General features: G+C 51.1%; 3 protein-coding genes across 4 annotated transcripts; 2 read left to right on the top strand and 1 right to left on the bottom strand.

The window, feature by feature from the left end:
- CIDEB (cell death inducing DFFA like effector b) lies at positions 1-2523 on the top strand. Its single transcript, XM_060619375.3, has 5 exons — positions 1-201; positions 499-643; positions 1487-1636; positions 1889-2079; positions 2247-2523. Exons 1-5 carry the CDS (start codon positions 161-163, stop codon positions 2383-2385), a joined length of 666 nt encoding a protein of 221 aa, XP_060475358.1. The 5' UTR covers positions 1-160; the 3' UTR covers positions 2386-2523.
- Positions 2524-2807: 284 nt separating this feature from the next.
- Positions 2808-8025, bottom strand: NOP9 (NOP9 nucleolar protein). 2 transcript variants are annotated; one of them, XM_060619365.3, is made up of 10 exons: positions 7690-8025; positions 7021-7479; positions 6160-6270; positions 5775-5916; positions 5466-5658; positions 4639-4779; positions 4125-4250; positions 3733-3969; positions 3417-3522; positions 2808-3084 (listed from the first exon to the last, which is right to left on the bottom strand). In XM_060619365.3, the coding sequence occupies exons 1-10, from the start codon at positions 7916-7918 to the stop codon at positions 2927-2929; spliced, it is 1902 nt and encodes a 633-aa protein (XP_060475348.2). In that variant the 5' UTR covers positions 7919-8025; the 3' UTR covers positions 2808-2926. The 2 variants fall into 2 exon arrangements, with proteins under 2 accessions (XP_060475348.2, XP_060475349.2); XM_060619366.2 differs by having other exon boundaries at positions 7674-7784.
- Positions 8026-8063: 38 nt separating this feature from the next.
- Positions 8064-14217, top strand: DHRS1 (dehydrogenase/reductase 1). The gene is made up of 9 exons (XM_060619373.3): positions 8064-8319; positions 8745-8918; positions 10336-10479; positions 10641-10720; positions 12038-12170; positions 12485-12631; positions 13173-13242; positions 13556-13636; positions 13822-14217. Exons 2-9 carry the CDS (start codon positions 8769-8771, stop codon positions 13956-13958), a joined length of 942 nt encoding a protein of 313 aa, XP_060475356.1. The 5' UTR covers positions 8064-8319; positions 8745-8768; the 3' UTR covers positions 13959-14217.
- The last annotated feature ends 1526 nt before the right edge of the window (positions 14218-15743 follow it).

The following is a 15743-nucleotide window of genomic DNA, read 5'->3' as shown; positions in this document are numbered from 1 at the left end:
AGGGGGGACCAGAGTCCGGGTTGACTCATCTCCCACCTCACTGGAGCTGAGATCCCAGCTGTGTAGCTGAAAACACCACCATTTCAGCCCCAGCACAGCAGAGAACCACACAGCCCAGAACTCAGTGGGAGAGGCAACTCCCCTGCTCCTTCCCTCCACCATGGAGTACCTCTCAGCCCTGAACCCCAGCGGCCTGCTCAGGTGATTTTTTAACCCTCCTTTCTACCCTCCAACTCTGAGGATAGGGCATGGCAACAAAATTCCATTCAGCTCCCAGGAGACTCTGATACTCACTGCTTCTCTTTCCTGCCCCCACTTTCCACAACGGGCTTGTCCAGCTATGGAACCACCACTCACCACCTCCACTCCATGGTCTCTCCCTAGGCTACTCTGATCTGCAAATCTAGATCCCTCCTTAACTCCCCAGGCACCCCACCCCATCATCCCTACTGCATTCACCAAACTCCTCACTTCTTGACCTTTCTTCCCAACTACCAGGTCAGTATCCAGTATGAGCTCTGAGTTTGGCAGGAAAGTCTGGACTTCAGCTCCACCACCCCAGCGACCTTTCCGTGTCTGTGATCACAAGCGAACCACCCGGAAAGGTTTGACAGCTGCCACCCGCCAGGAACTGCTAGACAAGGTAAGTGAGCCAAATCCCTAAGTTCCTACTGCAGGGGCTAGAGAAGACTGAGAACTTACAGTGAGTGAGCAGGAAGGCTGAGGTTAGTTACATGGCTGCTCCTCCCTCTGGGGGCTAAAGGGGGAGGGGGGGCGGCGTGGTTCAGCCCAATGACCAACGCTGTATTTAGGTTATTTCTTTTCCAGGGGGTAGGAGGAGGAATAGCTAGGGAGGGTTGGGGGAATGGCATTCAGAAGTCAGTATGGAATGGTGATTCATATGACAAGTCAAGTTCAAGTCCAGATCCTACCACTTGCTAGTGTCACACTGTAGGAAGTTGTTCAACCTATCAAAACTTTAGTTTCTTGATCTACAAAAAGGGAATAATGTTACACCTTTCTCCTAGGGTTGTGGAAAGGAGTCAAAGAGGACATGTATGTAAAGTCTACATAGATACCTGGCACTAGTGAAGACTCAAAAAGGCTAAGGGTCATTGTTACTGAAAACAGTTCTCTGAGAGTGGGGGACAGTGAGGTAAGACACTGGAGAGAAGACAGAAGGATGGACCTCAAGAGAACCTGACTAGTTTTTCAATTCCAAACCACTAGGATTGGCTCAGAGGGTAACAGGGAAAGAGGACAATGACAGAGGAGCAACTAGGTTAAAAAAAAGTCAGCCCTTAGCGAGGGTCCCCCAGCAACTAAGCACCAAGAGCTGGAGCCATTTGAAGAAGGGCAGTTTCCCAGGAAGTAGAGTTGGGGTGTCAACCAGCATCCAGAGCCAACCAGTGGATATGGGGCAGCTGGAGAGGGAGGGGCATGGATAAGCCCTGCCCCTTCCCTCCTGCTTCCTGTGGCTGGGCAGGCACTGGAGGCCCTGCTGCTGAGTGGAATGCTAACACTGGTGCTGGAGGAGGATGGGACGGCCGTGGAGAGTGAGGACTTCTTCCAGCTTTTGGAGGATGACACGTGCCTGATGGTGCTGGAGTATGGGCAGAGCTGGACCCCCAACAGGGTGAGAGGCCCATAGTGGGGCTTGCTGTAGGCCACCAATCCTTTATATCTCTCCCAAGCTTCTCTAGCCCAACCGTGATCTTGGGGGCAGAGACACTGGGAGAGGTAAGGGGTTGCCAAGGACACCATTCAGGGGACAAAGAGTCCAGGCAAGGGTGGGTCTGACCCAGTGCTGGTGGGGAACTGTGTGCCCAGTGCACACCGTGGGTGTCAGGGTGTGAAGGTGCGTGGCACTGATGAGTGTACCCTACAGAGTGGGGTGCTGTCATACGGCCTGGGCCGGGAGAAGCCCAAGCACAGCAAGGACATCGCCCGTATCACCTTTGATGTATACAAGCAAAACCCTCGAGACCTCTTTGGCAGCCTCAATATCAAAGCCACATTCTATGGGCTCTACTCCATGAGTTGTGACTTTCAAGGACTCGGCCCAAAGAAAGTACTCAGGTCAGAGACCAATATATCGTATTTCCTCATCCCCTTACAGTTGCAGTGCCCTTAATTCCTTCTTCTATACTCCCCTATCCATAATCTCTCCCTTGTGGAAAACCCCCTCTATAGCCTCCTCCCACGTTCCCCCACCCATCCGACTTCATCTTGTCTCTGCCCTTCAGGGAGCTCCTCCGTTGGACCTCTGCACTGCTGCAAGGGCTGGGCCATATGTTGCTGGGAATTTCCTCCAGCCTTCGCCATTTAATAGAAGGGGCCGAACAATGGCATTGGCAGCGGCAGGGTCGCCTTCATCCCTACTGAGAAGGGGCTCCAAGCTGCTTTCTGCCCCTAGATTCATTCCAAGAGACACACTGTGAGGATTGTGACAGCATCAGCTTTGGAGATCTGAAGACAGTGCAGATTAGGTAACTCACCTGATTTCCCCAATGCCTTCTGACCCCATTGTGACAGGCCCCATCAGCATAACGCCTTACACCCCTAGCCTATACCCTTTCCTGAAGAATGCTGTCCCTTCCTAGCCATCTTTCCAGCATCCCACTTACCCGGAAAGGCCACAAGCCTGTCCCCAAGTATCTTGACCCCACCCTGATCATTGCTACATCTAGATTCCTTGCAACTCCTCCTGTCCCTAAGCTTCCTAGTGCACTGAATTCAGCCCTTTCTGATTTTACCTTGAGATCTCTATTTCTTTATACCCTTTTCCCCAAAATAACAAAAGCATGTCCAATAAAAATATAAAAATGTTTATTAATAAGACTTTTGATTCCAACTTAAACTAAGAAGGGGACAGGACAGATACTCCCGCTACCCTCCCCATCACCCAGTCCCAGGTCCAAAGGCCTCAGTCTTCAAGTATTGAGTTCAAAGCCCTCCTCCGCTTGGCCACTGCCCCCTGCTGCTGTTCCCAAGCCTCTCGGCGCTTCAGGAAAGTAGTCAGGGCCACATTTCGAGCCACATGGTGGCCAAAAGGGTCTCTTATCAGCTCCTGGTTCCGCTCCCCTGCAAAGGGAATCACTCATGTTCAGTATCATCATGCAGTCACCCCCCGTGCTCAAAGCAACACTCCCTGGGTGAAGGTCCCTCCATTTTCCCTGGGCCCTGGGTTGGCCTCAGGGATAATACCTCAGTCTCCAAAGAACGGAAGCCAGGAGAGGGCGGGAGCACAGGGCTGCATAATCAGCAGAGGAAAGGAGGGCAGACTGCTAAGAACCCATGGTCAACACCACCCTTTTGAACTGAAGTCTCTGCTGTATTTAAGTCCCCTCCCCAGCCACTCAGCCATCTGGAGTGAGGGAAGTTTAGAAAGGTTAGAGAGAGGTGCAGGTACTCACCTAGCTCGGCAGCAATTTCCTTCCGGGCCCCCAAGGTTGCTCCACTCCAGATGGCATCTAGCACTCGGCTGCCATGACGACTACAAGCCAGAGCCACGTATTGTCCCTGCAGTGAAACAAGCAAGGTAGGTCCCTCTAGGGCATTCCACAAAAGTGCACTGGGGAGGGGAACGGGGAAGTGAAGTTTCAGAAGTTTATGGGCTGAGTCAAGAGTCTGGGAACGATATATCCTCTCTGATTCTGAAGGACAGTCTCAGGGCAAGCTCATGTTCTCTTAAATGGATGTTGGTGGGGGAATCAAAGCAGAAACCAGAACCTTTAGGGTCTTAAGCACACGGCGACGCTGCTTGCGCGTCACGGAGGGGCTGGTCAGGACAGCATCAAGCACGTGGGAGCCAGCAGGGTTCTGGGCGAGAGTCAGAAGTTGTGGTCCTGTCAAGGCACCCAGACTTCGAAGTACGATACCAGGGCTAGAGAAGTGCAGCAGATGCTGAAGTAGAAGAGACCCAAGGACTGTCACTTCCCCCAGAGCCCTGGCTGTGGCCATTTCCACCTGGTAGGATAGAAACAGGGATTTAGGAGGCAGCCACCAAAGTGCCACCCCCACCTGGATGAAGCCAGAGATCCCCACACCCTCACCACAAGGGTGAAGGACTTTTTAAACCCTGGCCCCAATTAGTCAATGACTTGGCCCCTCTCCTACCTCACCTGGTGCTCTGCGGGCACTGCCCCTTCCTCCTCTGCCAGTCTATAGTATACCTCATAAGCCGTCAAAGTGGCAAAGAGAGGCACACAAGCCACTTGCCGGGAAGGGGGCTCCGCACAGTGGAATGCCTAGAGGAGAAGACAAAACATGATGAATCGGAGAGCTACCTCATCCCTAACCCCAACTCTCTAGACAGAGGAAAGCATTCAGGAGATGTGAGAATGTAAGCTGCATAAGGGCAGGATCTCATCTGCCTTGCTGTATCTCCAGCCCCTATACACATAACAGGGGTTGAATAAACATTTATTCCTTAAATAAACTGCTCTCTTAGTTCTGGGAGACAATTTTCATTCCAAGGCTATGTGATGGGTTTGGCCTCATTTCTCCCTGGATCTGTGAACTCCCTGGATATTAGACCTCTTGAGTCCAGAGATATAACCACTGAAGATGAGAGAGGTCCTAACAGGTGGAATTTGAACTGAGGGCATAAACAGGTTGGGGGCAACACCTACTCACCTCCAACAACAGCTGCAGGACCCGGGCTTGGTGGGCCCCAACTCTGTGGCAGGCCCCCACCAGGGCAATGACCACCCCCGGGTGACCCTGAGCCAGCACAGCTTCCAGGGCAGGGCTCAGCTCCTCAAACACGGGGGACAGCTGAGGGGAGACACAGAATGAGGAATCTTTGGCATTCTGTAACAGTGGACTGAATTATTCAGAGAAATCTTCCTGCTGAAAACAACTAGAAGTGCTAGATAAGCACGGCCAATATCAGAATTTGGGTTTGGCCAGATAAAGTCTAGGACAAGGGGGCAGTCTTAGAGGTGCGGCCTCACATGAGGGAAGCAGCAATACTTTAAATGGCCACACTCTCAAGATAAGGGGATACTGGAATTAAATCTGCCCTTTTAGGGGCGCCTAGCTATCTCCGTCAGCAGAGCACACAGCTCTTGATCTTGGGTTGTGAGTTCAAGCCCCACATTTGGTGTAGAGATTACTTAAAAATAAAATCTTAAAAAAAAAATCTACCCTTCTACCCCAACTCCCAACTCTGTATTGCTACAGATAGTTGACCACAAACACGGGTCATGGAACCTCAAGCTGCATATTTGGATTAAGCCAGTCGCCTGCTGGTATTGGAACCCGAGAAGCCAAAACAAATCCTTTCTGAGAAGGCACTTTCGTCATAAGCTCTGAGTAACCCCTAGGAATAACTTCAAGGGGAATGGCCAGCACACACTCAGAGATGCAGAGACAGGCACACAATAAAATAAGGCACAATGAACAAAAACTAGCAGAAATAACAGAGCACAGAAACAGATCTGGCCCCACTCTCAACTCACCAACTCAGCGGTAGTAACAGCATCCAGTAAACGCTGCAAAGGGAAGTTGGCAATGGGGTGTGCAGCCAGGGTCTGCAGCTGCCCTTGGAAGTGATCCTCAAAGAGGCTCTGGAGCCTCGGGGGCTCCAACACCAGCAGCACTTGCTCCAGGAGTCTGGAGCTCGTCTGATCCCGCAGAAATAGCAGTAGGGGGCTAGGGACAAGGAGAAGGTGATCAAGCAGCCTTTACTGCATCTAAAATACCCATATCACTTCATTCACTTCACACAGCCTCATCAACTTTGGTGGACCCTGAGGCCTAGACCATACCTGCCATCTGCTGAGGAATTGCGGCTACTCAGATAGCCAATCACAGCACTGCAGAGCTGAGCACAAAACTGGGGCAGTTTGCGGTGTAAGATTTGTAAGGCCACTTGAAGGCAGAAGCTGGAGATCTTGTCAGTGATAAATACTGAGGGAAAGGGCAGAAAAAATAAAAGCAGCTCTTCCAAAATCCAGACAACCTGTACAACCTCAAACCTCAAGCAAAAGATATCAGGGACTTTGGATGTAAAAGCTCTATACAGAGTCTTTGCAATATCAAACCCGATCAGATTTGAAAAGGAATAAGACTGATCGAAGTAAGGGCCTCAGATGATGACAGTTCACCTCTAGAAAAGCAGGTCCTAGACCCTCCTCCTTTTTCCCTCCTTACCAGCAATGTCCTTCAGAAAGCAGGAGCTCAGGTCCTGAAGGCGATTCAAGAAGGTTTCAGGGACCTCAAAATCAGATGGCTTACCTTCCCGAGTTGGGGCCCTTTGGGCTTCTGAAAGAAGACCAAGAACACGTGCAGTGCTGGGATCACAAACTACCATCCAGGAGGGAGAATAATCCCATAGATGAGCAAGGATTCAGCTTGGAGATGCAGAACACATATGAATACCTCTTCTCATCTGGATGACTAAACAGAGACTATGTTTCTGTTTTAATTTTTCTAAGAAATTTCAACAGCGCCCCAGTGGTCCGTAGAAGATAGGCCAAACTCTCAGGACTTCAAGGCCTCATCTAAACTCTCTAATCTTATTTCCCACAGTTTTTCAAACTGTAGGTCGCTGCCTACAAATGCATCATAAAATCACTTTAGTGGATCTTAACCAGCAATTTTTCAATAGAATAGAATAGAATAAAACAGAAAAGAAAATATCAGAATGGGTTGTATATATATTATCTTCTCAAAGTTCTGCTTGAGTCCAATATATGTATACATACACAGACGCATGTTCAGTGATGTTTAAAACAAAAAAAATCTGTGAGTTGTGGTTTAAAAAAATTTGACACACATTCCTCATGAATCACCTCTCACCCCTGGCCTATTCTACTAGCTGTCCCCCAAACACACCTATGCATCCTCACGTCTGGGCCTCTGTGTGCACTAATCTTTGGCCTGTTAAGTCTTGTCCTAATTTCTCTGCTAATTCTTTAAGGTCAGCAAGAATTACTCTTCTGCTTACTCTCTTCTACTGGACTTCCTAAACTCTCCTCTCCTCTACATCCACTTCCCTCTTGTAATACTTACCAGGTGACTGAGAGCCACGGTGCCTGGTTCTCTCAGACTCCAGAAGAGTCCCTCCCAACACCTGTAGCAGAGTTCTGACCATGAAGCTGCCATGTGTGTCTCCACAGTAGAAAAGAAAATCATCACACACCTCGGAGGCTAGTCCCAAAACCAGCTCCTCCAGAGTCTCCAAGGGACCATCCTTGCCATCCTCCTCCTCTTCCACGTCCTCCTCCTCTTTCTCTGCAGGGCTCCCCAGCAATCGAGGCAGCTGCAGCAAAGCACTTTGCAATACATGCACCCCGCATCGATGACAGGCCACAAAGCGGAAGTTGGAGCGCAAAGTAGCCCATACTCGACACAGCGGTTTCAGGGGACTAAATCCCAGCAGTTCCTGCATAATCTCACTGCCAGTCCTGTTTGTGGCCAAGGCTAGGGCCTCAGCTTCCACTTCCTTCAAAACATTGTGCACCATCAGTTCTGAACAGACAAGAAAAATATTTCAGAGACTAAGAGGAGGATGGTTATGTTCCATTAGTTAACCAAAGGAGGGAGAGGGGAGCAATGAAGAGGATATGGGAGACATAGACTAAGTCCCTATGCCCTGGGAACCCATGAAAATTCTCCTGCCTATCCCAGAACTTATGCCCAGCGAATCCCACTTTTAGTCTCACCCTGAAGTCTCCCCACCTCGTTCTTCTCCGGTCTCAGGAGCCTCTTTCAGGGCTGACAGCGCCTGGCGGAAATACCCCAGAGCTTCGTGGCTCAGGTGAGGGTGCGCGTCTTGGGCTGGCTCCGAGCTTCGGCTCCGCTGGCGGCCTGGTGGGGGGCGCCCCGACCCCTTGGCCCCGCGCCCCCGTTTGTCACCAGCTGGAAACCGGCGCCCAGCCTTGTGGAGGGAGCGCGGACCCAGTCCCATGAGTGCTGAAGGCCGTGTCCGTCCGCGAAAGCGTCTCCAGTCGCAGAGGAACGTCACGCACGTAGGAGCGTGCCGGGTCCGGACCGAGTTTAGGAAGGCCGGCGTGCTCGGCGCGCAGCATATACGTCACGGTATTGGCGACAGCCCCTAGCCGGGTGACTGTGTGTGTTCCCAGGTCGCCCCGCCTCCAGTCGCCAGTCCTGGCCCCAGCACCGCCTCCCGTGCTCTCTGACCCTCTCCTCCAAACCCTCCGCTGATCCCGGACGGGAACGCGGGCTGGCACCCCAGCCTCACACTCTGATCCAGTTGCAGTCACCTGGTCCCGCCCCCGCAGCCAGAATCGAAGTCCTAGAGTCCAAGGACTTTGCCGGCTAGACGGCGCCGGGACTGCAGGAGCGCAGGTAAAGGGCGCGAGCTCCCTCCTGCGTGCCCGGGCCCCGCTCTTACCCCCGACCCGGAAGCCGCCCCTCCGGGCTCAGCCCGCCAGGGCCACGCCAGAGGCCAGAGCTCTGGATAGCCCAGGACGCTGCGTTGACCCGCCGTTGAGGGGCTGCCGCGCTGAGCGCCCCCCACCCGGTCAGCCCCTTTCAGAGAGTCCTTATAGGTGGGTAGCCCTGGACAGTCCCACCGAGCCCCCTTATTTACTTCTTGGCCTGCCAAAAAGGACGAACAGCCTTGCCCTGGGGTTTGCACCGTTGTCCCGCTCTGAAACTTCTCTCTTCTCACAGGATCCTAACCTTGGCTCCTCCTCCCTCCCGCTATCCGGGTCCCCCTTCCACATACACGAGATGCAGGCTTCCCTCAGAGCAAGTCTTTGCTTCCACAGATTTTCCCCCTTTGCATGTGAGTCATGGCAGCTCCCATGAAGGGCCAAGTGTGCGTGGTGACCGGTGCTTCCAGAGGTATTGGCCGCGGCATCGCCTTGCAACTCTGCCAGGCAGGTGCCACAGTTTACATCACTGGCCGCCATATGGACACGCTGCGGGCCACTGCTGAGGAGGTGGGTGCTTCCTCTGGAACAAGTGGGACACACACCTTCTGAGGTAGCCCTTCCCATTAACCACTCCTTCCACTAATCCCTTATCTGAAACCATTATATTCCTCCACGAAATGTGAATATTTATTCAGACTGGAGTAAATGAAGCCCATAAATGACTTCAGATCAGGTCAAATTTTGCCAATAAGTGAGTTTTATGAAAAAAAAACCTTCTGTTTGAAACCTTCAGGGATTTTGGAATTGCAGCTGAAGGGTTGTGGACCTGTGCTTTCCTTTATTTTAGGAAAGACTTTATTGAGCTATACACTTTCACTTGACTTTTTTTTTTTTTTTTTTTTACTGGATTTCAGTTTTAAAAAATATATTTGGTGGGGCGCCTGGGTGGCTCAGTCGGTTAAGCGTCCGACTTCAACTCAGGTCACGATCTCATGGTCCGTGAGTTCGAGCCCCGCGTCGGGCTCTGGGCTGATGGCTCAGAGCCTGGAGCCTGCTTCCGATTCTGTGTCTCCCTCTCTCTCTCTGCCCCTCCCCCGTTCATGCTCTGTCTCTCTCTGTCTCAAAAATAAATAAACGTTAAAAAAAAAAAAAAAAAAATATATATATATATATATATATATATATATATATATATTTGGTTTGCTAGGCACTGGGTGAAGCACTGGGGTTACCAAGATAAATAAGATGTCACTTCTGCTTTGGAAAGATAGGACCCAGCAGGAAATCAGAGGCAGACACAGAATGCTCTGGGAGCACGGGGGAGCAGTTAGGAGGCAAGAAGGTAAGAGGGTGGGAACTAGAACCTGGATCTGGAGAATAGGAGGATTGGTCCTGAATAAGGTATTTCTTCTTCCTTTGAAGTTAGAGGATGGGGACTCATTTGTGAAGGGTGAAGTAGAACGGAAAGTAGAAATAGTTCATGCCTGAGAGTTTTTGATTTTTCAGTAACTAGGCAGGAGCATTGGTGATGTGAGGGTAAGAGGGCCAGGACAGAGGAGAGGTTACACGTGAGTGGTGAAGAGTGGGAGCTTAGGGTGTGAATGATGGAAATGACCAAGGATGAGGAAGAAGAGAGATATTCCTTTCCCAGGAGCATCCCCCCTTCCCTATTTGTACCTTGCCTTCCAGTAAGAGTGTACAACGACTTGCACCTGGTAGGCCTCCGTAAATGTAGTTTTTAAGCTTGAGATCCCAATCTGTTTCCCTCTATAGAGAAAGGACCTAGCATTCCTGAAACTCCTCAAACAGACACCAGAGGGCGGTATTGCTCACCATATTCCCTCAGCTGCTGGCTTTGATTCCTACTTTTGCCTTCTCAGTGCCCCCTCCCCTTCTCAGCTCCTCCCAAGCTGGGAGTTGAAGAGGGTTGCCTTATGTCTCACACTCATGTAACTATAAGCTCATATCCCCTCTGTCTCTCCAGGCACAGTCTCGAGGGGGCCAGTGTGTGCCTGTGGTATGCGATTCAAGCCAGGAGAGTGAAGTGCAAAGCCTGTTTGAGCAAGTGGATCGGGAACAGCAGGGGCGTCTGGATGTGCTGGTCAACAACGCCTACGCTGGGGTCCTGGTACCCTTTACACTTTGGTTCCAGCTCCACATCCCTAACCTCCCCCTCTGACCCCTGAGTCCTGAGTCCTTATCCCCACTCATTGTCCCTTTCATTATCCAGCCCCTCATACCTGTCTGCCTTTAGATCATCCAATTTACAACACTCCCTTTGCCTTCCAGGCAATTATAAAGAACACTAAGAAGGCATTCTGGGAAAGCCCTGCCTCCATCTGGGATGATATCAACAATGTTGGACTCAGGTAAGTGTTCCCTTTGTCCCAGGGTCTGGGTTCTCCTCATTCAGTCAGCTGAGGGCCTGGACCATTCCTCATATGCCCGCCCTTGTTCTCTGACCTCCCCATCTCTTTCTTCTTCTTTTTGTCCCATTTGTTTCACACCTCTGGAAAATTTCCATCCAGTTGGTTCCGTACCTGGGAACATTGACTTTTACCTTGTTTCTGTCAGAAATGACACAACTGAACTTGCTCTTGGCCTCTCTCCGGCCTCACTCTGCACATCCAAGTGCGTGATCGGAAGGAAGCCTCCCTCTTTGAATAATGCACACCACCTGTAGTTGATATTAACAAAAAAAAAGAAATTCTTTTGTCTTAGATCAAGAGAAGGTCAATGAGGGTGAGTGCCAGCCATGTTAGCCTCCACATCCTCACTCCAGATCCATAGGCAAGGGCACTCCAACATCAGAGTTACACATACATGTGCATGGGAGTGAGATGAAACACAGCACGAAGAGTTCACCTAGCATGACGCACCACTTGTGTCTCTTTTTTATTGTTGGAACGGTAGTGCCCTCTCAGAAACTGCATTCCATGGGGGTGTGATCAGCCACCTGTGGGAGTAACTAAGAGATTATCTGAAAATCTGTGCCTAAAGCATTTTAAGAACACCCACAGCTTCTTGTGGAAATACCAAGGAAGCAGGATTAGAATCCAGTTGTGATTTCCAAGGCAGAAGAAAGATTATGAGGACAGAGAGGGATGGTCAGCCAAGAGGCAAGAAAAGAAAACCTAAAATGCTGATAATTGGCAGTTATGGCCCACATGCTTAGCCTTCCAAAGAGAGGCCTTCCACTCCCTCATCTCTTGAAGGTCAGAGTTTTGAGCCTGGGCAGAGGCCCAGGCCTTGGTCCCTGAGCCATGATGAATTTTCCAAAATAAAGGCCATTTTGTGAGCCTCTGGGAAGCCCGCCAACATGTCCTCACCTTCCCCCCCCCACTCACATACACATTTACTGTGCCTTTCCTTTGCATTACCTTAGATTGGGCTTTCCTTTTGAAACTATAATTCTCTCTACCTGTTTTCACTCGGAGGATCCTGTTTCCCATGCAAATGAAATGTTTTTCTGGTTACCGAGTATATGTGTGCTGGGTTTTCCCTACATAGGAGAATGGAAAACTGAGTTTTTCCTTTACACGCATCCATTGGTGGTTCCTTTTACCACTGTTGCTCTCAGGAAGTGGCCTCTAGCCTTAGAGGGCAGAGGAAGCTGCCAGGGCTACAGCAGCCAGGCCAGCAGTGAACGTCATGTATTCCTTCTCCTTCCTTGCCCCACCTTCTAGAGGTCACTACTTGTGCTCAGTGTATGGAGCACGGCTCATGGTACCAGCTGGCCGGGGACTCATCGTGGTCATCTCCTCCATTGGGGGGCTGCAGTATCTCTTCAATGTCCCCTATGGTGTTGGCAAAGCTGCGGTGAGGACCCAGGAGCACAGGGGTTAGGGAGGCATCAGACAGTGATGGTACCCATAGCTCAGGAGATCCGATCCCCAATGATCAGAGTAGTAAGGCCCACTGGCCCCCACCTCTCCCTCTGCACCTTCATAAACAGTCCCTTTGCCTGGGCTCCCCTTGGGTGGCCAGGGTAGGCAGCACACTGGGGAAGGTGGACAGCTGAGACAGGGCTCCTGAGAAGGGCTGGGGCATCCTCAGCAGAAGCAAGGAAGGCAGGGGAGGAAGGTGATGTGGCCGGGCGCCCTGGCTCTCCCCTGCCTTCTGTCCTTCTACAGTGCGACAGGCTGGCTGCTGACTGTGCCCAGGAGCTGCGGCGCCACGGGGTCAGCTATGTGTCTCTGTGGCCAGGGTTGGTGCAGACAGAACTACTGAAGGAGGTTGTGATGAAAAACAACAATGCTGATGATCCCCTGTTGAAGCAGGTTGGCAGGGGGAGGGCGAGGGAGGCAGGGAACGCAAAGGAATCAGCTTCTCCATCCTCAATGACAAGACAGTAACAAAGAGGAAATACCCAGGTGCCTACTGTGGCAGGAGCAGGGCCGAGCAGCATACATACATTATGTCCTTTCATCCACCAAAGGAGATATTATCTCCATTTTGCAGATGGCAATTCTGAAACCTGGAAAGGTTAGAAACTTGCTCAAGGTCATGTATGCCATAAATGGAAAAGCTTCCTTCCCCGAAGCCCATGCTGTTGACCCCTGTCCTGAACTAACCTAGAAGGTCCAGACATAGTTGACATCCCAAGATCCTTCCACTTAGGAAAGGCAGTGCGTCCTGGTGCCAGGGTACAGAATGTACCTGGAGGTAGGGAGGAGTGGCTCAAGCATCTTCTAAGATTCTGGGTCCTGCAGGTGCAGTGATGAGGGCCTGTCTCTCTTGGAATAGAAGCTAAAAGTGGGAAAGAAATTCGGGCAGTTCTCTTGGAAATTAACCCTTCACTTCTCTGCCCCTGTGTTTCAGTTCAGATCTGATTTCAGCTCTGCAGAGACCACAGAAATGAGTGGCAAATGTGTGGTGGCTTTGGCAACAGGTAAAGCGATTGGGAGCAGGTGGTAACAAGAAAGGGCATGGAGAATCTGCAGGGTGGTGGTAGCCAGTTCTGGGTCCTGGCTCAGGAGGTGGTTGAGGAATATGCCCTTCTTTTCTCCGGCTTCTGGACCCTATGTGGGCCCAGTTTGAGGTTTGGGAGCCGCAGGAAGTATAGCCAGGAGTCAGAGGCCTAGGAATAGAAAGAAAGAATTCTGGGCACCGAAGCCTGTTTCAGTGGTGCCCTGTCCCACTGCGCCCAAACCTTGTCACACTGCATCACTGCCATGCCTTCTCAGCTGTATTTGTGCCCACAGACCCCAATATCCTGAGCCTGAGTGGGAAGGTGCTGCCATCTTGTGACCTTGCTCGACGCTATGGGCTTCGGGATGTGGATGGTAAGAGCTCTGGCCCAGCAGCCAGCCTGGACCTCCCTTCCTCTGGTTCCCTGCTCACTTCACCTTCTCCCACACTTTCTCCCCATTCCTCCCTCACATCCCACTCAGGCTCTTTAGCCTAGGCGGAGGTGTCTGAGGAGTGGGAAATGACAGTGTAACCCTTCTCTTCTTCCTGTGCTCCACAGGCCGCCCCGTCCAAGACTATTTGTCTTTGAGCTCAGTTCTCTCTCATGTCTCCACCATGGGCTGGCTGGCCTCCTACTTGCCTGGCTTCCTCCGTATGCCCAAGTGGATTATGACCCTCTACACTAGCAAATTCTAACCCTCCTGGCCTGACTTCACAACTGTTCTCCCTTGGGCTATGTGGTAGGGCCTGACTCCATGAAACAAGTCAGCCTCTCCTGCCTACCTCATACCCTTGATATGAAGAGAAGACCTCCACTGTATGTCCTGGGTGAGCCCTCGGGGCCCTTAGGTACTTCTTTATGCCTTAATTTTACTTGCCCCTACATTTTACTTTTTGCCTTAGTATTGAAAAACATCCTGCAGGCTAATAAACATCTCATTTCTCTTTCAACAAATTTTTGACTGCTGGTTCTGTCTGTGCTTAGCCAGTGTTAAGTACTTGAGAGAAAGACTCCAAGACATACATGCAAGCTGTTTAGGTCCTCAAGGAGCTTGCTAGGACAAGGCCCCTTTCCTCCACATCTGTTCCTACTCTTCCCTCTAGAGCTGCCCAGCTCAAGGGCACCTGCTCTTCAGCTGCGAGGCCCGTTTCCACACCTCAGCTGGGGAGCAGGGTCCCTCCCCAACCAGAAGCTGGCACACCCCTATCTCTCAGTACTTTTCCACCCCCTCATTCCACCATCTCTTTAGGGATGTCTGCTGCCTTCCAGCTGGGCCTGCTCTTGGCACAGCAAGGGCAGATTCCTTGGTATTTATGATTTCCTGGAATTTGGGAGGAAAGTACTGGCCGAATCCAAGTGAGAGGCAGAGGCTGATGGCACCAACACACCCATCCTTCCTTGCAGGATGGTTCCACCTGAAGTGCTCCCTGAGGAATTGACTGCAAGGAATAGCCTTGCCTGCTCCAGGGGCTGTCCCAGCCTGAGGCAAGGCAACAGGGGGTGTGTTCCAAAGGGGAGCCCAGGACCGTTCTGAGGGAGCCTTCCTGGCAGCAGCCTAGAGGGCCATCCACGTAATGGGACAGCTGCTGTCAGTCTAGTCTTTCTAATCTTTGAAAAAGGCAAAGTGAGAGCTGACATTTCCCAAAGCTGCCCATAGTGTGTGCAGAAGCCATGACCTTTCTGTAGCTTTCTGGGGACAGCGCTGCTTACTGTTCCAGTTGTGTGCGAAGGGCAGCTCACTGGCTTGCAAAAGAGCTGACTATGTGCTTCTCTTCCAGCTCTGCAGTCAGTGGTGACTTCATATTTGTTGCTTGAATTTAGCCACAGTGAGAGTGTATATGCCGTAGAAACCAACAAAAGCTACTAATTAGGGCTTTTTGTTTTGTTTTGTTTTTTTTAGAGAGAGCTGGCTTAGCACGTGACTGGAACTAACCAAACACCCATCTATTATTTTTTTCAATGTTTATTTATTTATTTATTTTTATTAAAATTTTTTTTAAACGTTTATTTATTTTTGAGACAGAGAGAGACAGAACATGAACGGGGGAGGGGCAGAGAGAGAGGGAGACACAGAATCGGAAGCAGGCTCCAGGCTCTGAGCCATCAACCCAGAGCCAGACGCGGGGCTCGAACTCACGGACCGCGAGATCGTGACCTGAGCTGAAGTCGGATGCTTAACTGACTGAGCCACCCAGGTGCCCCCAATGTTTATTTATTTTTGAGAGAAAGTGTGAGTGGGGGAGATGCAGGGGGTGGGGGCAGGCAGAGGCTCCAAAGCAGGCTCCACGCTGACAGCAGTGAGCCTGATGTGGGGCTTGAACCCCCCCAACTGCGAGATCACAACCCGTGCCGAAGTCGGTTGCTCAACTGACAGCCATCCAGATGCCCGCAAGCACCCCATTTAGATGACAGTGATCAGATAGCCTCACCACCCTCTCACCCTCTTCCACTTACCACCCTAAGTTCCTATTATCTCCTAA

Source organism: Panthera onca, chromosome B3, assembly GCF_046562875.1.
Source record: "Panthera onca isolate mPanOnc1 chromosome B3, mPanOnc1 haplotype 2, whole genome shotgun sequence".
Lineage (NCBI taxonomy): Eukaryota > Metazoa > Chordata > Mammalia > Carnivora > Felidae > Panthera > Panthera onca.
The sequence above is the reverse complement of the archived record's forward strand: the minus strand, read 5'-3'. Positions and strand labels throughout refer to the sequence as shown.

Bases quoted from the DNA above. Each gene is read 5' to 3' on its own strand.
- CIDEB (XM_060619375.3), top strand. From the start codon at position 161: ATGGAGTACCTCTCAGCCCTGAACCCCAGCGGCCTGCTCAG. The intron at 644-1,486 runs GTAAGTGAGCCA...GTGGCTGGGCAG, and splicing joins GCCAGGAACTGCTAGACAAG to GCACTGGAGGCCCTGCTGCT. The intron at 2,080-2,246 runs GTCAGAGACCAA...TCTGCCCTTCAG, and splicing joins GGCCCAAAGAAAGTACTCAG to GGAGCTCCTCCGTTGGACCT.
- NOP9 (XM_060619365.3), bottom strand. From the start codon at position 7,918: ATGGGACTGGGTCCGCGCTCCCTCCACAAGGCTGGGCGCCGGTTTCCA. The intron at 6,271-7,020 runs GTAAGTATTACA...GTCTTCTTTCAG, and splicing joins CCGTGGCTCTCAGTCACCTG to AAGCCCAAAGGGCCCCAACT. The intron at 5,917-6,159 runs GTAAGGAGGGAA...CCTTTCCCTCAG, and splicing joins CTTTCTGAAGGACATTGCTG to TATTTATCACTGACAAGATC.
- DHRS1 (XM_060619373.3), top strand. From the start codon at position 8,769: ATGGCAGCTCCCATGAAGGGCCAAGTGTGCGTGGTGACCGGTGCTTCC. The intron at 8,919-10,335 runs GTGGGTGCTTCC...CTGTCTCTCCAG, and splicing joins TGCGGGCCACTGCTGAGGAG to GCACAGTCTCGAGGGGGCCA. The intron at 10,721-12,037 runs GTAAGTGTTCCC...CCCACCTTCTAG, and splicing joins ATCAACAATGTTGGACTCAG to AGGTCACTACTTGTGCTCAG.